Consider the following 16,473-nt stretch of genomic DNA (forward strand, 5'->3'; position numbering starts at 1 on the left):
ACCAGATGGCTTCTCTGGAGAATTTTACCAAACATTCAAAGACTTAATACCTATCCTTTTCAAACTATTCCAAAAAATAGAGGAAGATGGAACACTTCCCAACACACTCTACGAGGCCAAAATCACCCTGATACCAAAGCCAGGCAAAGACAATACTAAGAAGGAAAACTACAGACCAATATCCCTGATGAACACAGATGCAAAAATCCTCAACAAAATATTGGCAAACCAAATACAACAATACATTGAAAAGTTCATACACCATGATCAAGTGGGATTTACACCAGGGACACAGGGATGGTTCAACATCTGCAAATCAATTAATGTAATACACCCCATTAAAAAACAAAGAATAAAAACAATATGATCATCTCAATAGATGCAGAGAAGTCTTTTGACAAGATCTAACATCCATTTATGAGAAAAACTCTCAACAAAATGGGTATAGATGGAAAGTACCTTAACATAATAAAGGCCATATATGACAAACCCACAGCCAACATCATACTCAATGGGGAAAAACTGAAAGCCATCCCTCTGAAAACAGGGACAAGACAAGGGTGCCCACTCGCGCCACTCTTATTCCACACAGTACCGGAGGTTCTGGCCAGAGCAATTAGGCAAGAAAAAGGAATCCAAATAGGCAACGAAGAAGTGAAACTCTGGCTGTTTGCAGATGACATGATCTTATATATAGAAAACCCTAAAGAATCCATTGGAAAACTATTAGAAATAATCAACAACTACAGCCAAGTTGCTGGGTACAAAATCAACTTACAGAAATCAGTTGCATTTCTATATACCAACAATGAACTAACAGAAAGAGAACTCAAGAAGACAATCCCATTTACAATTACAACAAAAAGAATCAAATATCTAGGAGTGAATTTAACCAAGGAAGTGAAAGACCTATACAATGAAAACTATAAGACATTATTGAGCGAAATCAATGATGACATAAAGAAGTGGAAAAATATTTCATGCACTTGGATTGGAAGAATAAACATAATTAAAATGTCCATACTACCGAAAGCAATCTACAGATTCGATGCAATCCCAATCAGAATCCCAAGGACATTCTTCACAGAAATAGAACAAAGAATACTAACATTCATATGGGGCAACAAAAGACCTCGTATAGCTAAAGCAATCCTGAAAAAGAAGAACGAGGCTGGAGGCATCACAATCCCTGACTTCAAAACATACTACAAAGCGATAGTAATTAAAAAACAGCATGGTACTGGTACAAAAACAGACACACGGATCAATGGAACAGAATTGAAAGTCCAGAAATAAAACCTCATATCTATGGGCAGCTAATCTTTGACAAAGGAGCTAAGGACATACAGTGGAGAAAGGAAAGTCTCTTCAATAAATGGTGCTGGGAAAACTGGACAGCCACTTGCAAAAGAATGAAAGTAGACCACCTTCTTTCACCATACACAAAAATTAACTCAAAATGGATCAAAGACCTGAAGGTGAGACCTGAAACTATAAAACTCCTCCAGGAAAATATAGGTAGTACACTACTCGCCATCAGCCATAAAGGGATCTTTTTGAATTCCATGTCTACTCAGACAAGGGAAACAAAAGAAAAAAATAAACAAGTGAGACTTCATCATATTAAAGAGCTTCTACAAGGCAAATGAAACCAGGATCAAGATGAATAGGGAACCCACCAGCTGGGAAAAAATATTTGCAAACCGTATATCTGACAAGGGATTAATCTCCATAATATATAAAGAACACACACAACTGAATAACAAGAAAACAAACAACCCAATCAAAAAATGGGCAGAGGAAATGAACAGACACTTCTCCAAAGAAGATATACAGATGGCCAATAGGCACATGAAAAGATGCTCAACATCACTAGTCATCAGGGAAACGCAAATCAAAACCACAATAAGATATCACCTTACACCTGTTAGAATGACTATAATCACCAAGACAAAAAGCAACAAATCCTGGAGAGGCTGTGGAGAAATGGGAACCCTAATCCACTGCTGGTGGGAATGCAAACTGGTGCAGCCTCTATAGAAAACAGTATGGAGATTCCTCAAAAAATTAAAAATAGAAATACCTTATGATCCAGCTATCCCACTACTGGGAATCTAGCCAACGAACCTGAAATCAACAATCCAAAGAGACTTATGCACCCCTATGTTCATTACAGCATTATTCACTATAGCCAAGACATGGAAGCAACCCAAGTGTCCCTCGACTGATGAATGGATAAAGATGTGGTACATATATACCATGGAATACTACTCAGCCATAAAGAAAGGCAAAATCGTCCCATTTGCAACAACATGGATGGACCTGGAGGGTATTATGTTAAATGGAATAAGCCAGAAAGAGAAAGAAAGACAAACGGGGCATGAGTTCACTCATATGTGGAAGATAAACCAACACACACACAGATAGAACTGTTTGGTGGTTACCAGGTTCTAGGAGGTTGGGGGGTGGGCACAAGGGGTGGAGGGATGCACTTATATGGTGACTGATAAACAATAATGTACAACAAAAATTTCACAATAAAAAAATAAAAATAAATAAAAGAAAAAAAAAAGAAACCCTCCAATAAATAAAAAATCTGGAAGCAACCTAAATGCTCAACAACAGATGATAGATTAAATAATTATATATTTATACAATGAAATCATTGAGCTAGATATTTCGTTTGCCTCACATCTGCACTGATCCACCTAACCCTTGCTGGGTACAGCTTCAATCTCCACCCTTCCCCACTTTCTCCACTCTTTTCCTCTCTACTCTGTGCCCTGTAAGGTTAATCTTTATAGACTGCAACTAACAGGTTCCCTTACTCTCTGGCTTTGGGGTAGGTTTGGCAGATGGAAAGCATCAGCAAAAGATGGATGTTCTGATCAAACATGGAAGGAGAGAGGTCAGCTTACTTATTCCTCCTGCCCCCTCCCTGCTGGGCCATAGTCTGCCAGTGGCTATGTGCCTCTACCGAAGGCCAGACCTCTCAAGGGGTTGCTGTAGCCATTCCCTCCTGCACCTATTCAGGCCTAGGGATAGTAATGGCTAGGGATAGTAAAGGCTGTGGCTAGCCTTGGCTGTTGCAGCATCCTTCAACCCTTCCTAAACCCTGTTAAATTATTCATTTTAAGTCAATCATCTATTTCCAGCTGGGATCCTGACTTTGCTGCCACTGAATCATGTTTCACTTCTACATTGTAAGACGTTGTATAGATTTACCACAATTTGTTCAACCAACACCCTACTGAAGAACAGTAAATTATTTCTAATCTTAGTGAGGAGTCTGATTCCTGGCCAAAAACCTACCAGTGATCTCTCAGGCCCAACCACAGGCAATTAAACAGGCCTTACCTGACAAGTGTCTTGGGAAAAGCTGCCCTCCCATCCCAGACTTGGTGCACAGCCAGTGCCCTACAGTCTCGGAAGGGAGTTGTAGTCAAGGACTCAGGCCCCCCAGCCAACCATGCTCTTACATACATCTGCATTCCTAGCCCAGGCACCTCCATTTGGAGGCCTCTTTGTCAGGGGCCTTTCCCTGATACCCTGCTGAAACCTCCTGATGTGGGGAGAGGAAACTTGAAGACACTTTTCTCCACTCTGACCCAGGACTCAGTGAGTACTATTTTTCCATCCCACCTCCTTCCCTTCTCCCTCCCCCCCAGCCCCTGGGTCCATAAAATGGCAGAAGCCTTTTGTTCAGGGCTCCCTTGGCAGTGAGAACATCCTCACATCTGCACTGATCCACCTGACCCTTGCTGGGTGCTGTTCCCTGGGGAGGAACGGAACACTGGGGAGCCCGTGCTTTCTCTTGGTCAGCCTCTTGCTTATACTAGAGCAGTAAGTAAGGAAAGGCTTGACTGTTACTTTCATTTTGGCAGCTCAGCTCTCTTCAGCTCAGCTCTTGACACTTTCCTACTATAAACATTGCTACCAAAAATAACCTTATATATGTATAATTTCTCACATGGGAGTATATGATAAGATCAATTCCTGGAAGTGCAATTCTGATCAAAGAGTAAATGCAGAATTTTGATAGCTATTGCCTAATTTCTCTTCATAGAAATTGTATCAGTTCACTCTCCCCCAGCATTGTATAAGAGTGCCCTGGGTAACTATTTATACTCTCTGTGCAACAGTTTCCACCTCTGTAAAATGGGCATAAAAATAGAATCTACTTCATAGGGTTGCTATGAGGATTGAATGACTTATTACAAGTTAATTGTTTAGAATAGTGCTTGATTATTATTATTTCCTTATACCCTTGACCACATCGAATGTCATTTTATTTTTGCCAATCAGACGAAAAATGGTTTCTCACTGTAGCTGTAATTTGTATTTCACTTAATATGAGTAAGGTAAGAATTTTATCATATGTTAAGGACAAGGAAGCTCTTGATACTGATGTGGAAATATCTCCAAGAAACCTTATTAAGTAAGGAAAGCAAGGGGCAAGATAGTGTAGTATGCTAACATTTGTGCATAAGACAGGGAAAAATAACACGCACACATATTTGTTTATGTGTGCCCAGAATAGCTCCAGAAGAATACACTGGAAACTGGTAACACTGGATCCTGGGGTGGTGGAGGAGGTGGAAGGGTGGCTAGGGTAAGGATATGAGAGAGACTTTTCATACCTTTTTGTACCTTTTGAATTGTGTGTCTTGTGAATTCTTTACGTATTCCCCTACCACTACCAAAAAAAGTATTTTTAAATCATTGTAAAAAAAAGTATGTTTAATGACCTGGAAAATGTTCATGATAAACTGTTAAGAGAAAATAACAGGTTATGAAACAGAAATGTATATATAATCCAAATCTAGTAATCATATACGCATAGGAAAAAGAAGCCTAGCAGGGTATAATCAACGCTTTAACAATCATTATCTCTGGATAGTGGAGTCACCAGTCATTTTTATTTTCCTTTTGTGATTTTTCCTATTTACCCAAATTCTCTGCTTTGAAAATGTATTACTTTTGCAGCTAGAAGGAAATGTTAGCTTTAAAATGATATACATAGCAATAAAAAAGACATAACAAAATAAACACATAACAACATAAATAAATCTCCAACATAATTTTAAATAAAAGAAGCCACACAAAAAAAGAGTGCTTATTATATTATTCCATTTATAGGCTGTTCAAGAACAAGCAAAATCTATGCTGATCAAGGCCAGATTAGCAACTACCTGTCGGGGGGGGATGGCTATGGTTGGAAAGTGGCATGAGATAGTCTTCTGGAGTATGAGAAATACTACACGTCTTGATCTGGGGGATGGTTACATGGGTGTGTACATATGTACAAATACCTTGAGTTATACACTCAAGATTTTGCCACTTTATGTATATCTCACTTTAAAAATTAAGTCTAGGAGGATATATTCCTAAACACGTACACAAAAAGATATTATCAGAGTTATATATGCCATATCTGAAGAGAAAAATAGTATAATGGAGATGTTCCAGGGAACATGCAACGGTAGAGAAAGAGGATGGACTTTGGAGTCAGATAGACCTAGGTTTGAATTCCAGCTCTGCCACTTATCGGCTCTGTGAATTTGGGCAAATACTTAATCTCTCTCTGTCTCAGATTCCTCATCTGTAAAAATGGGAACAATAATAGTACCAACCTCATAGGATTATTGTGAGAATCAAATGAGATAATGTATATAAAGTGCTTAAAAGAGTATGCGGGTCATAGTATTCAGTAAAATTCTCTTCTGCTGCTAAAGGTAAATGTAGAAGTTCTCTTTGCTGATCCAACACATGACATGCCTATGCATAGGCACCCACTTGCACACACATGCACACACACACACAGATTCTCTACAAATGTCTCTATACTGTGGACCAAAATTGCCAAGAAATGAAGCAAAAAGAAAAGAGACTAACAGCCAAGGTGATAACATTTTTGGAAAAAAATAAGGCATTAGACAAAAATATTTTAAAATATGCATATTTGGATTTGCATATAACATTTTGCAAAGTTTCAAATGAAATTTTCAGAAATCCCAACAGCAAAAGAATATCTTTTAATATTCAGAATCAGTATTCAAAATTATCACTTCGAATTGCAAATAGAAAACTGGAAAATGCATCAGAAAACTGATATACAGATTTGTAAATGTAGTTGTCTTCCCTATTTGAGGTGTTAAAATCGACCATTAACTATGCAGTGAACAATATTAAATCTCCATTTGTAATATTAATAAATGCTGAAACACACCCTGGGATTCTTTCGCTTGAGACAAAGGAAAGAAAACAGTAATAACTCTTTTTCATAGATTATTAATTAGAATTGTTCTTCTGGCCTGGGGAACCAGAAATATACCAGTGAATCAATGACTAAAAGAGCTGGCACTCTGAAGAGAATTTTCAAATTGTAAGAGAATATAGCACAAGTTTAATAACTGAATTATACAAACAAAATGATAATGAAAATACTCAAAAGACCCCCCTCAAAAGATTCTCACTGGCAGACAATGCAAATTTTAAGGGAAAGTACGATATTTTAGGGATAATTCAAAACTCCAAGAGACAATAAGACAAAGATCTTCCCATGTTCAAAATTTAAAATCCAGCTTGTTTGTGATTTTTTTATCACTAAAAACCGTTAGTTTAATTGTCTGCAGTAAAGAGAGACAGGAGGACACATATAATAGAAATACACAAATCTCGTGTTAGTCAACAATATCAATAATAGTCAAAACTTATATCCTACTTCCTCTGTGCCAGACACTGCTCTAAGTGCTTTTCATGTATTTACTAATTTAATGAGGTAGATACTATTATTATCCTTTACAGATGAGGAAACCAAGGAATAGAGCGATTAACTTTCCTAAGTCACACACTAATAAATGAAAGAGCTATGATCTGAATTCAGTCTTCCGACTTCAACATCTATGCTCTCACTATCCAACCATTTAACTAAAGATATTAAAAAGTATGTAAACTCAGTGATAAGTCATGTTGATAGCATGTATCCTTGATATAATGTGATGAGAATGGCACTCTCCTCTGTGGTCATCTTCCCCCAAACCCATAACCCCTGTCTAACCATGAGAAAAACATCAGACAACCTCAGATTGATAGGCATTCTACAAAATACCTGACCAACACTACTCAAAACTGTCAAAGTCATCAAAAACAAGGTAAGTCCAAAAAACTGTCACAGACCAGAGGAGGCTAAGAAGACAGTAGGATTAAATGTAATGTGGCATTGTGGATGGATTCCTGGAATAGAAAAAGAACATTAGGGAATAATAGGAAATCCAAATCGTAGGATTTAGTTAACCGTAATATACCAATGCTGGTTCCTTAGATGTGACAAATGTAGCACAGTAATGTAAGACGTTAATAAAAGGGGAAACTGGGTGAGGGGATGTAGGAACTCTCTGTATGATCTTTGCAACTTTTATGTAAATCTAAAACTACTCAAAAATCAAAAGCTTTTTTAAAGTATGTAACAAACTAATTTGATTTTTACTTCCCATCTCCAACCACCCCTGAGGTATTTCTTGGTGAGATGTCAAATAGATAAGCAGCTGGTGTCAGAAAAACACAAACAGGGAACCAAATGAGAAGTTTCTTTCCCATGCCAGACAGCTAACTCCAGGCAAAAAGGGTGTTTTGTTTTTTGTTGCTGTTGTTGTTGTTTTTGGTGAGGAAGATTTGCCCTGAGCTAATACACGTTGCCAATCCTCCTCTTTTTTTGCTTGAGGAAGATTAGCCCTCAGCTAACATCTGTGCCAATTCTTCCTCTATTTTGTATGTGGGTCACCACCACAGCATGGCTGATGAGTGGAGTAGGTCCGCGCCCGGGATCCGAACCTACTAACCCACGCCACCAAAGTGGAGCACGTGGAACTTTAACCACTTGGCCATGGGGCAGGCTCCAGAGGGTGTTTTCTTTTTATAAATTATTTTTTGTATTGAAGTAACATTGGTTTATAACATTATTTAAACTTCAGGTGTACATCATTATGTTTAGACTTCTGTGTAGACTACATCGTGTTCACCATCCAAAGTCTAGTTGCCATCCATCACCCTATAAATATGCCCTTTTCCCCCCGCCCCCACCTCCCACCTTCCGCTCTGGTAACCGCTAATCTATTCTCTGTGTCTATGTGTCTGTTTGTTGTTGTTGTTTATCTTACACACATGAGTGGAATCATATGGTATTTGGCTTTCTCCGTCTGATTTATCTTGACATTTTTGGAGAAGTCCTCTGGAATCTAGCCAAAAGTTCTGAAGGCAAATTAAAGTAATATGTATTTATCCATCTCTTTTATACCAACAAGAATATGATGTTTGCCCTACCCCCAACCTAAGGTACTGACAATTCTAAGTGGTATTTCCATGTTTCCTGTTCATTACAGTTACTACTATACAAAACAGACCTTTTATACAGTCTTTCCAGGCACCAAGTACAACTCCGAGGTTTTATTCAGTAACATGTTGGACTGTCTGGAAAACCAACTCCGACTAAATCCTGAGATGATGGCAAGAAGTCCCCTCTGTTAGCTCAAGGAGAAGCCCCACACTACAATGTAGAGGAGGAAGCCTTTTGTAACCAGACAAACCTGATAGGTGGGCAAGAGTTAGCCAGGAAATAAGCATTCCAGCCAGAAGTAGCAACATGGACAAAGGCCTAGAGGCAAGAGAGCATGGCGAACTTGCAGTTTTCAGAATAGCAGTAATTTGGTATGCCTGAGTATAAAGAGTATGATGGGAAGTGGAAGAAATGAAGCTGGAGAGACAACACCGCAAATATGTTTCAGGATATATTTCAGGTAGAAGAAGCCTACTATGAACAAATATAAAGTCACATGTATAAGAAAACATTAAGTGTATGTGCATATATAGACTTCAGACAGGCCTGAAGCCTGGGGTGGTTCACCAGAAAAACTGACCTTCAAGTCACTCCATGTCTCAGTAAACAATTTTCATAGATAGAATGTATACATATGTTGTGCTATATGCATACCATGGACTACTATACAGCAGTGAAAATGAATAAACTATAGCAACACCACCAACATGGAAAAATCTAAAAAACAATGGGCAAGTCACAGAAGAATACATAAGGTATGACTCCATTTATACAAGGTTCAAAAATTGTGACATGTGAACTAGACTTATGGTGATCATTTTGCAATATATGCAAATATCAAATCATTATGTTTTACACCTGAAACTAATGTTATGATCAACTGTATCTCAGTAAAAATAAAGTTCAAAAACAGGCAAAATTAAATAATACATTATTTATAGATACATACATAGTTGGTAAAAACTTATAAAGAAAAAGAGGAATGATCACCCCAAAGTTTGGAGTAGAGGTTAACGGGGAGTAAGGAAAGAGAATGAGAAGGACATGTGGTGAGCTTCAAAAACATTGAGAACATACTGTTTCTTAGTTGAATGGTGAGTACATAGTTACTTATATTTATAATTTTTAGATATATTATTTATCTATTATATTAGATATATATCTATTATATATTATTATATTATATATACTTTTATATGCATGATATATTTCAAAATTTTTAAGAAAGAGAATAAAAAGTCAAAAGATGAGTTTGAAAAAAAAAATCTAAGCAGCCCTAGGTTTATAGATTAATATCCCAAGTTCATTACTTAATAACTATGTCACCTCAGACAAGTTATTCTCTGTGCATCTTGGTTTCTTGATCTGCAAAAATGGAGAAACTGAGTCTCACAGAGATTAATAGTATTTCTAATACCTACCTCTCAAGCTATTATGAGGATTAAATGAAATAACATATGTGAAAGCACTTAGAACAATTCCTGGCACATGATAAACAGTTAATAAATATTAGATGTCTCCATTATTTTTATTATTATAGCAGATATTTAATAAATGCTAATTTCCTTTCTGTCCTTGCTTTCAGAAAGGGAAGAGGAACCACTGCAAATGAAGATCCATTCCGAATTCCAGTAGAAGAATTAAGCAGAGCCATTAGTGTTTGTAGCTTGCTGCATTACTATTTCTTCAATTCTGAGATCACATTTTGTGGCATTTTAATGTTTCTAAATTGGGATTGCATCTTAAAAATCAACGTACAATTTAATATAGTAGGTTTTTCCTCCTAGAAACCTCTTATTAAAATGAAGATATGTCTTATATCGAATGTGTCTCAGAATCAAGGAAATAAAGTAAGTACGCTGTTGCCATAGCCAGCATGACAATTTTAAGACAAGAATAGCTAAGCAACTAGGGAGTAGAGTCCAGGCTTTAGCAAACCCATGACAATGGTCATAACTTTAAAAGAGCATGAGTTTTCTATTAACAGCCTGATTATCCCCAGGCCTCTGCAGCCTGCAGATACAAGTGAGTCAAACTGCTTGGGCCCCCACATTTTGCTGGTTCTGAACCCTCAGTGCCAAGCTTTAGGACTTCAACACCTCTCCCCAGGTCTCCCCAGTTACTTCTGGGAGTCCTCTATGCCTTCTATTTGCTTCAGCTCTGTCCTTTCTGTAGATGTCCACTCTGTGCCCAGTCACTTGAGGCAAGGTGTATCTCCCCGTACTCAAAATCGGAGCATCCTCCAGATAAATTTTCTTGCTAAATTTTCCTGCTTAGTTAAGGGCCAAGTAATCTGGGTCCCCTGCAGACATGTTAGCAATAGTCTATGTCTTTGTTGGAATTGCTGTAATTCAGGAAGTGTTTTGGTTGGGAAGGAGGGTGATTGTGAGAAGCAAGTGTCAATCTTATCTCTTTACAATCCCCTGCTCCCTTTTAGGGCATCCTCTGAATTTCTAGATCCTGACTAGAGAAACACACCAAGTCCTCAGTTCCTTGGCAGAGCACAGATGACCTACATCCATCAGCCTGTAACTGACCAAGTCTTTTCTGGCTCGCGTGCCAGCTTTGCCCACTTTCGTCTCTTAGATGACTCCCCACTGTTGCCCCTAGGACTTATCTTCCAACACGCTACCCTCTAACATGTAAAAAGAAAAGAAAGGTCAAAACTTCTGGGAAGGGAGAATCTGTTCCCCCCACTTTCCTCATCCAAATGAAAAAAGGGAATGAGAACAACTTCCATTGTGAAATTCCCCCTGAAGTCTGCCCATATAGCCCTTTATTTAGCTTAGTTCATGGGCTTCTGTGCCATTCGTCCCCAGCATTAAGAGAGCGGTTTCTGGTTCAGACTCTAGGAGAAATTCTGGAACCACTAGTGTTTCTGCAAGCATCGAAGAAAAAGTCCATTCTCTGGAACAAAGCTGTGTTTAGGGAGCCCTTGCTACCCTCTGTGGGCCTTTATATATACAGCCTTCATGTTTCCAACAAGAAGAATCTTCATTTTTAATCTAGGGATGTTCCTACATCTTTTGATCATTTTCCTTTCCCTTCTCTCTATCCCTCCATCTCCCTGTCATTCCTCTTCTTCCACCTCTGAGGATCTGTGCACAAAATTCCTCTTAACAAGCCCCTTTGTCTCATACATATCAATGCATGCAAATGGACACTTGGGAGGAGGGGGATGCTGGTTCTTCAGATTCAACCAGATTCATCATTTTAATTTGATTCCCCCAGGGACTCTTGCAACAATTATATACACCACCAAAGAGAGTGAATAACAGTGAGTAATAAGCTCCAATTTAATATCCTGATAGTATGTCTGGCCTTCAGAGAGGAAAATTCTATACTATAATATACCTAAGTATTTTTTTTAAAAGGTAAGTAGTCCATTTAGGAGGGCTGCTGATAGGAAATGTCGTCCTGGTCCTAAATGAAGATCAACTCAACTACTGAAATGTGAGGATTGCTAGGAATAATGCTTGCAGCTGTAAACTGCAGCAAATATTCCACTTCATGCTGGAGAATATCTATGGGGAGGGTGACTCACTGCATATATTATTGATGGAGCTGGGCTATGATGTGAGATAGTAGTGAAAATAACTTGCAAACTGAAATCAAATATAATATTCTGGCTTTCCACAGGAAAAGCTCAACTACCAATTTTCTCCTCCTACTCTTGAAACATTCTGACTGGATTAGGGTTTCAACTATATGCCTTATTTTCAGGCTCAATTAAATATTTAAACATTTCCTGGCATTCAGCTAAATGAACAAAATGTTCATGGTAGTAGTTCTGTAATAATAGAAATGCAGCTCTAGAGAACTATGGTTAAATCGAGCAGTGCAAGTGACCATTCTTTAGAAGCAATCTGAACCACCCATGTGGATTATTTTACAAGTCAATGTAATCAGGAAGCTCCATATTGGTCTTTTATAATAAAAGAAGTCAAATGGTTACACCTGCTGGCACTGGCACAAGTCCCTAATCATTTCTAGACTCAGGCATCAAATACTACAATCTCACTTCTTCCATCGGCAAACAACCCGGACCTGGTGAAGGGTACGGCTTTGCTTTTATATTCAAATTTCAATCATTTATTTATAAAACATAACATACAGGCTTCTAAACACTAAGAGGTAAAAAACATCATTTTGTTGTACCATTTACCTTTACGTTTATGGAGGATTAGTATAAATCCATCTCCTTTACTAGAGAAATACTTCAAAGTTCATTCTTTACTAAATATGGGTCAATAATGTCTTCCTTGGAAACAAAAGACAGGAAACCATTGTTTAAAAATAATTCTTGGGGCTGGCATGGTGGCGTAGTGGCTAAGTTCGAGCACTCTTCTTTGGTGGCGTGGGGTTCGCGGGTTCAGATCCCAGGCGTGGATCTACGCACCGCTTGTCAAGCCATGCTGTGGCAGGTGTCCCACATATAAAGTAGAGGAAGATGGGCACAGATGTTAGCCCAGGGCCAATCTTCCTCAGCAAAAAGAGGAGGATCGGCAACAGATGTTAGCTCAGGGCTAATCTTCCTCACAAAAAAAATAATAATAATAATAATAATAATCCTCAAGTTCTTTCTTCATAGGTTACCAAATCAAATATTTTGGCTATTTTTAGTGCCTAAATAGCATCAAGAGGCTTTCAGTTTCAGATGAACAGTTTTATGAGCCTTTGTATATAGTATAGATTATTTCATTGTCTCATCTAAAGATGTGAAATTCTAGAACCATGGGGCAGTCGTTTGGTATTTTGTACCTTAAAAGGATAATGTATTCAAACAATTGGTTAGAATCACTATAAATTAAACGAAATTTTATTTCATAGATCTATGTTTTCAAAATATGTGTTGTTTTGTATGTGGTTATACATAAGCCTAATAAAATGGATTGTCCCATTGTGTTACTTATTTGTCCAGGTCTATTCAGGAGGTCAGAACACTGCTAGCTAGAAGGACCCCTTCCAGAGGCCATGTTTTGATTTGGGATCTGGAAACAAAGTTGCTGAGAGAAGTCAGGTCAGTTTTGCTATGAGGGAAATCATTAGTCTACCAAAGGGAATCAAAGCTTAACAAAGGATTTCATACTTTGAATGGAAGGGCAATGAAACATAGAAACAAGAAAATAGATAGCAAGGTTGGGGGCTGAAATAATTCAGAGAAGGAAAACCTAGTGCAAGTTCAAATCTGGTGATTTGGAATCTCAACTTTGAATGGACAATATGTATTCCATGTTATTTGGCTTAGTAATTCAGGGGCTTCTTTATTCTTCATATTCAGTTTTGACAGAGAATTTCTGGTTCAGAGTCAGAGCATTCCTAAAACCACTAGTGTTTCTGCAGGCATTGGAGGAAAAGTCCACTCTCTGGAACAAAATAGTTTTTCGGCAGTCCTTGCTGCCGTTTTCAGGCCTTTATATACATAGCCAAATCCCTCATTAACCTTCATGTTTCCAACAAGAACAATTCTCATTTTATTTAATCTAGGGAGGCATATGTTTCAGGGAAAGACATTAATAGACACTACTGAGCTACGTGAAACAGTTATTGAATGTAAACCCAAAGGAGGGCTGAAGTTGGTTTGGATGCCCAGCTAGACACTTCACTGCAGCTACATGAGTATGGCAAATTGCTGAAATTTGCTGAGGATCCTATCATGTTCCACAAGACCATGCTTGCAAGAACTACCAGAATATCCAACAAAATCACTAGAATCTGAGACTTGCTCAAGGCTATTCCCTGGGAATGGGCAGCCAGACAATGAGCTAAGTGATACCTGACCACCTGCCCTCACTGGATTGAAGTCCTGATTTTTCCACTGTATAAATTACAAGCTCTGAGTAGAAATAGGGGAGAAGGTGGGTTGACATCCTGAGACACTCTATCCAACTGCTTCAACTTTACTATGCAGACCACCTCCCACAACTGAGAACCATGTAGGTGGGAGGACATGCTTTCAGAAATGTGAGTGGATGCTTGGAAAAGAAAGAAAATGCAACTACAATTTGAAAACCCATGTACTGTCTATTTGCATATGTCTTACTCCTTCTCTCCTAAATTCTCACAGTATAACAGTCTCTGATTTTATTAAGCATTTATTTTATTAAGCAACTATTACAGATTTACTCATTCTCCCTCCCTCTCATCCCCAAAAGAACAGATAGTTGTGACTGGTCAGACTCACTTTCTGAGTTCTGCTATCCCTAGCGTCTGGCACTGTAGACCCTTCATGCCACGGGAGCATGTTAGTCACTACTGGACTCAAGAGTTCTGAGGAGGCTTCAAATCCACTACATGAGTGGTGCTAGGAGTATCACAAGGCCCCTTTGGGAACCTGGTAAGGGAAAACGGGGAGGGTACGAGGCCAGAAGCCCTAGAGTCCCTGCCCCACATTGGCGCAGTTTTTCTTTATTTTACGTATTGGGCTTTTTCGTAAATTTCTGTTAGTATAAAGGGTTCAACAGATTTCAAGGCTTTGAAAACGGCCGGTGTGGTGGAAGAAGGTCCGTAAGGGGAGTCAGACTTGGTTTGAAGGCCAGGACCTCTCACCTACTGTGACAGGAGGGAAGATACCTTTCCTCTCTGATAATAATCGCGGCACTGCCTACCTCACCGGGTGGTGATATCGAAACACCACCACCAGAGAAAGTGGCGTCCGGCCGAGCCCGGGTTCCGCCAGCTGCCGCCTTCCGGCAGGAAGTCCCACCTCCGCGACCCCGACCCGCCGGACACACACCCCCACCCCCACACCACACGCCAGGAAGCGGACCTCGCGGGCAGAGGCGTCCACTCCGCACAGCAAGACCCCCACCCACCGCCTAAGCGTCCGTTCCAGCGGCAGACCCATGGATCCGTCCCGCCTAGAGTCCCACCCCACAGGCGGAGAGTCTGACCCCTCAGGCCTAGATTTCGACTGTACTGGCCAAGATTATTTCTCCACTGGCCACCGGTTCGACTCGCTCTACCAAGAATTGGACCTAGACTCTCTTAACGAAGATCCTTCTTCTCAGCCCATGCCAGGCGCCATGACAGAGACCGCTGAGGGCACGTATGAATCCCACCCGACTGCCCAACCAGGGCATCTCACAGAGGCCGAGCAAGAGGAGCTCATATCCGCGCTCACTCATTTGGAGGCGGAAATTGTCACCCTTCGCCACGCTCTGGCAGCCAAACAGAGACGCTACGTGGAGCTCAGGAGGAAGCTGGGCCTAACGGCCTTGGTGGGGCTGAGGCAGAATCTGTCCAAGAGCTGGCACGACGTTCAGGTCTCCAACGCCTACATGAAACAAAAGACGTCAGCTGCCCTGTTCACCATGGGCTCTGCCATCTGCAGGAAGCTTGGAGACATGAAGTCAGCCACGTTCAGATCCTTTGAAGGTCTGATGGGGACAACGAAGTCCAGAGTTGCAGGTGGCAGAGAGCTGGGCAGTGACTGCCTTCCTTCTTCAGCAGAGAGTGGGGTTTCTGAGAGTGGGAACGATCCAGTTCCTGGGAGTGGAGATGATCCTGTTCTGGAGAGTGAGGATGACATGCTCCCCTTTCTGGAGCCAGAATGAGCCCCTTGGTAACCTTGCCTGGCCACCTAACCAGTGCAAGAACTCCCTTCCCTCATCACAGTTACAGTTTTGCCCATCAAAAACAAGTAGCCAAACCACAATTGGAAAGTTAATTCAGGAAATGGACAGAGTCCGATCTTGAGAAAAGTAATGCCCATCTGTACATAGATTTTTGCTGCCATTGAGATAGAGAACCCAACGTTTTGTATCCAGTTATTTTACACTGAAGTTTCTCCATGAAATGTATCACTATACTAGCCTTCCTGGGAGTGCATTTTAATGGACAGGACAATGGGTCTGGAGCGTTCTTAGGCAAAGCCCAAACTCTTTTTTGGAAAACTAGTCTATCAGAAGGCCAAAGTAGATTTCTGTTTAGAACAGGGAAGAGATATAAAATACTCTGTAATTTTATCCCCTCCCATTTCTTTCCTCTTTCCCTAAATCTTAGAAGTAACCTTAAAAGCTCCACCTGGACTACGATGTTTATTTTAAAAAGACGATCAAGAGAACTCATTTTTCTCTTGAGACCCTCAGACAGGGGGAAAAAATATTAGACTAATTGTTACATAATACTATAACTTT

General features: G+C 39.8%; 1 protein-coding gene across 1 annotated transcript; it reads left to right on the top strand.

The window, feature by feature from the left end:
- Window positions 1-15,180: 15,180 nt before the first annotated feature.
- On the top strand, window positions 15,181-15,891 carry TPD52L3 (TPD52 like 3). The gene has a single exon (XM_014792450.2). It carries the CDS (start codon window positions 15,181-15,183, stop codon window positions 15,889-15,891), a length of 711 nt encoding a protein of 236 aa, XP_014647936.2.
- The last annotated feature ends 582 nt before the right edge of the window (window positions 15,892-16,473 follow it).

The sequence above is a fragment of the Ceratotherium simum genome, chromosome 20 (genome assembly GCF_057802395.1).
Source record: "Ceratotherium simum simum isolate JZ-2026a chromosome 20, ASM5780239v1, whole genome shotgun sequence".
NCBI classification, from domain to species: domain Eukaryota; kingdom Metazoa; phylum Chordata; class Mammalia; order Perissodactyla; family Rhinocerotidae; genus Ceratotherium; species Ceratotherium simum.

Bases quoted from the DNA above. Each gene is read 5' to 3' on its own strand.
- TPD52L3 (XM_014792450.2), top strand. From the start codon at position 15,181: ATGGATCCGTCCCGCCTAGAGTCCCACCCCACAGGCGGAGAGTCTGAC.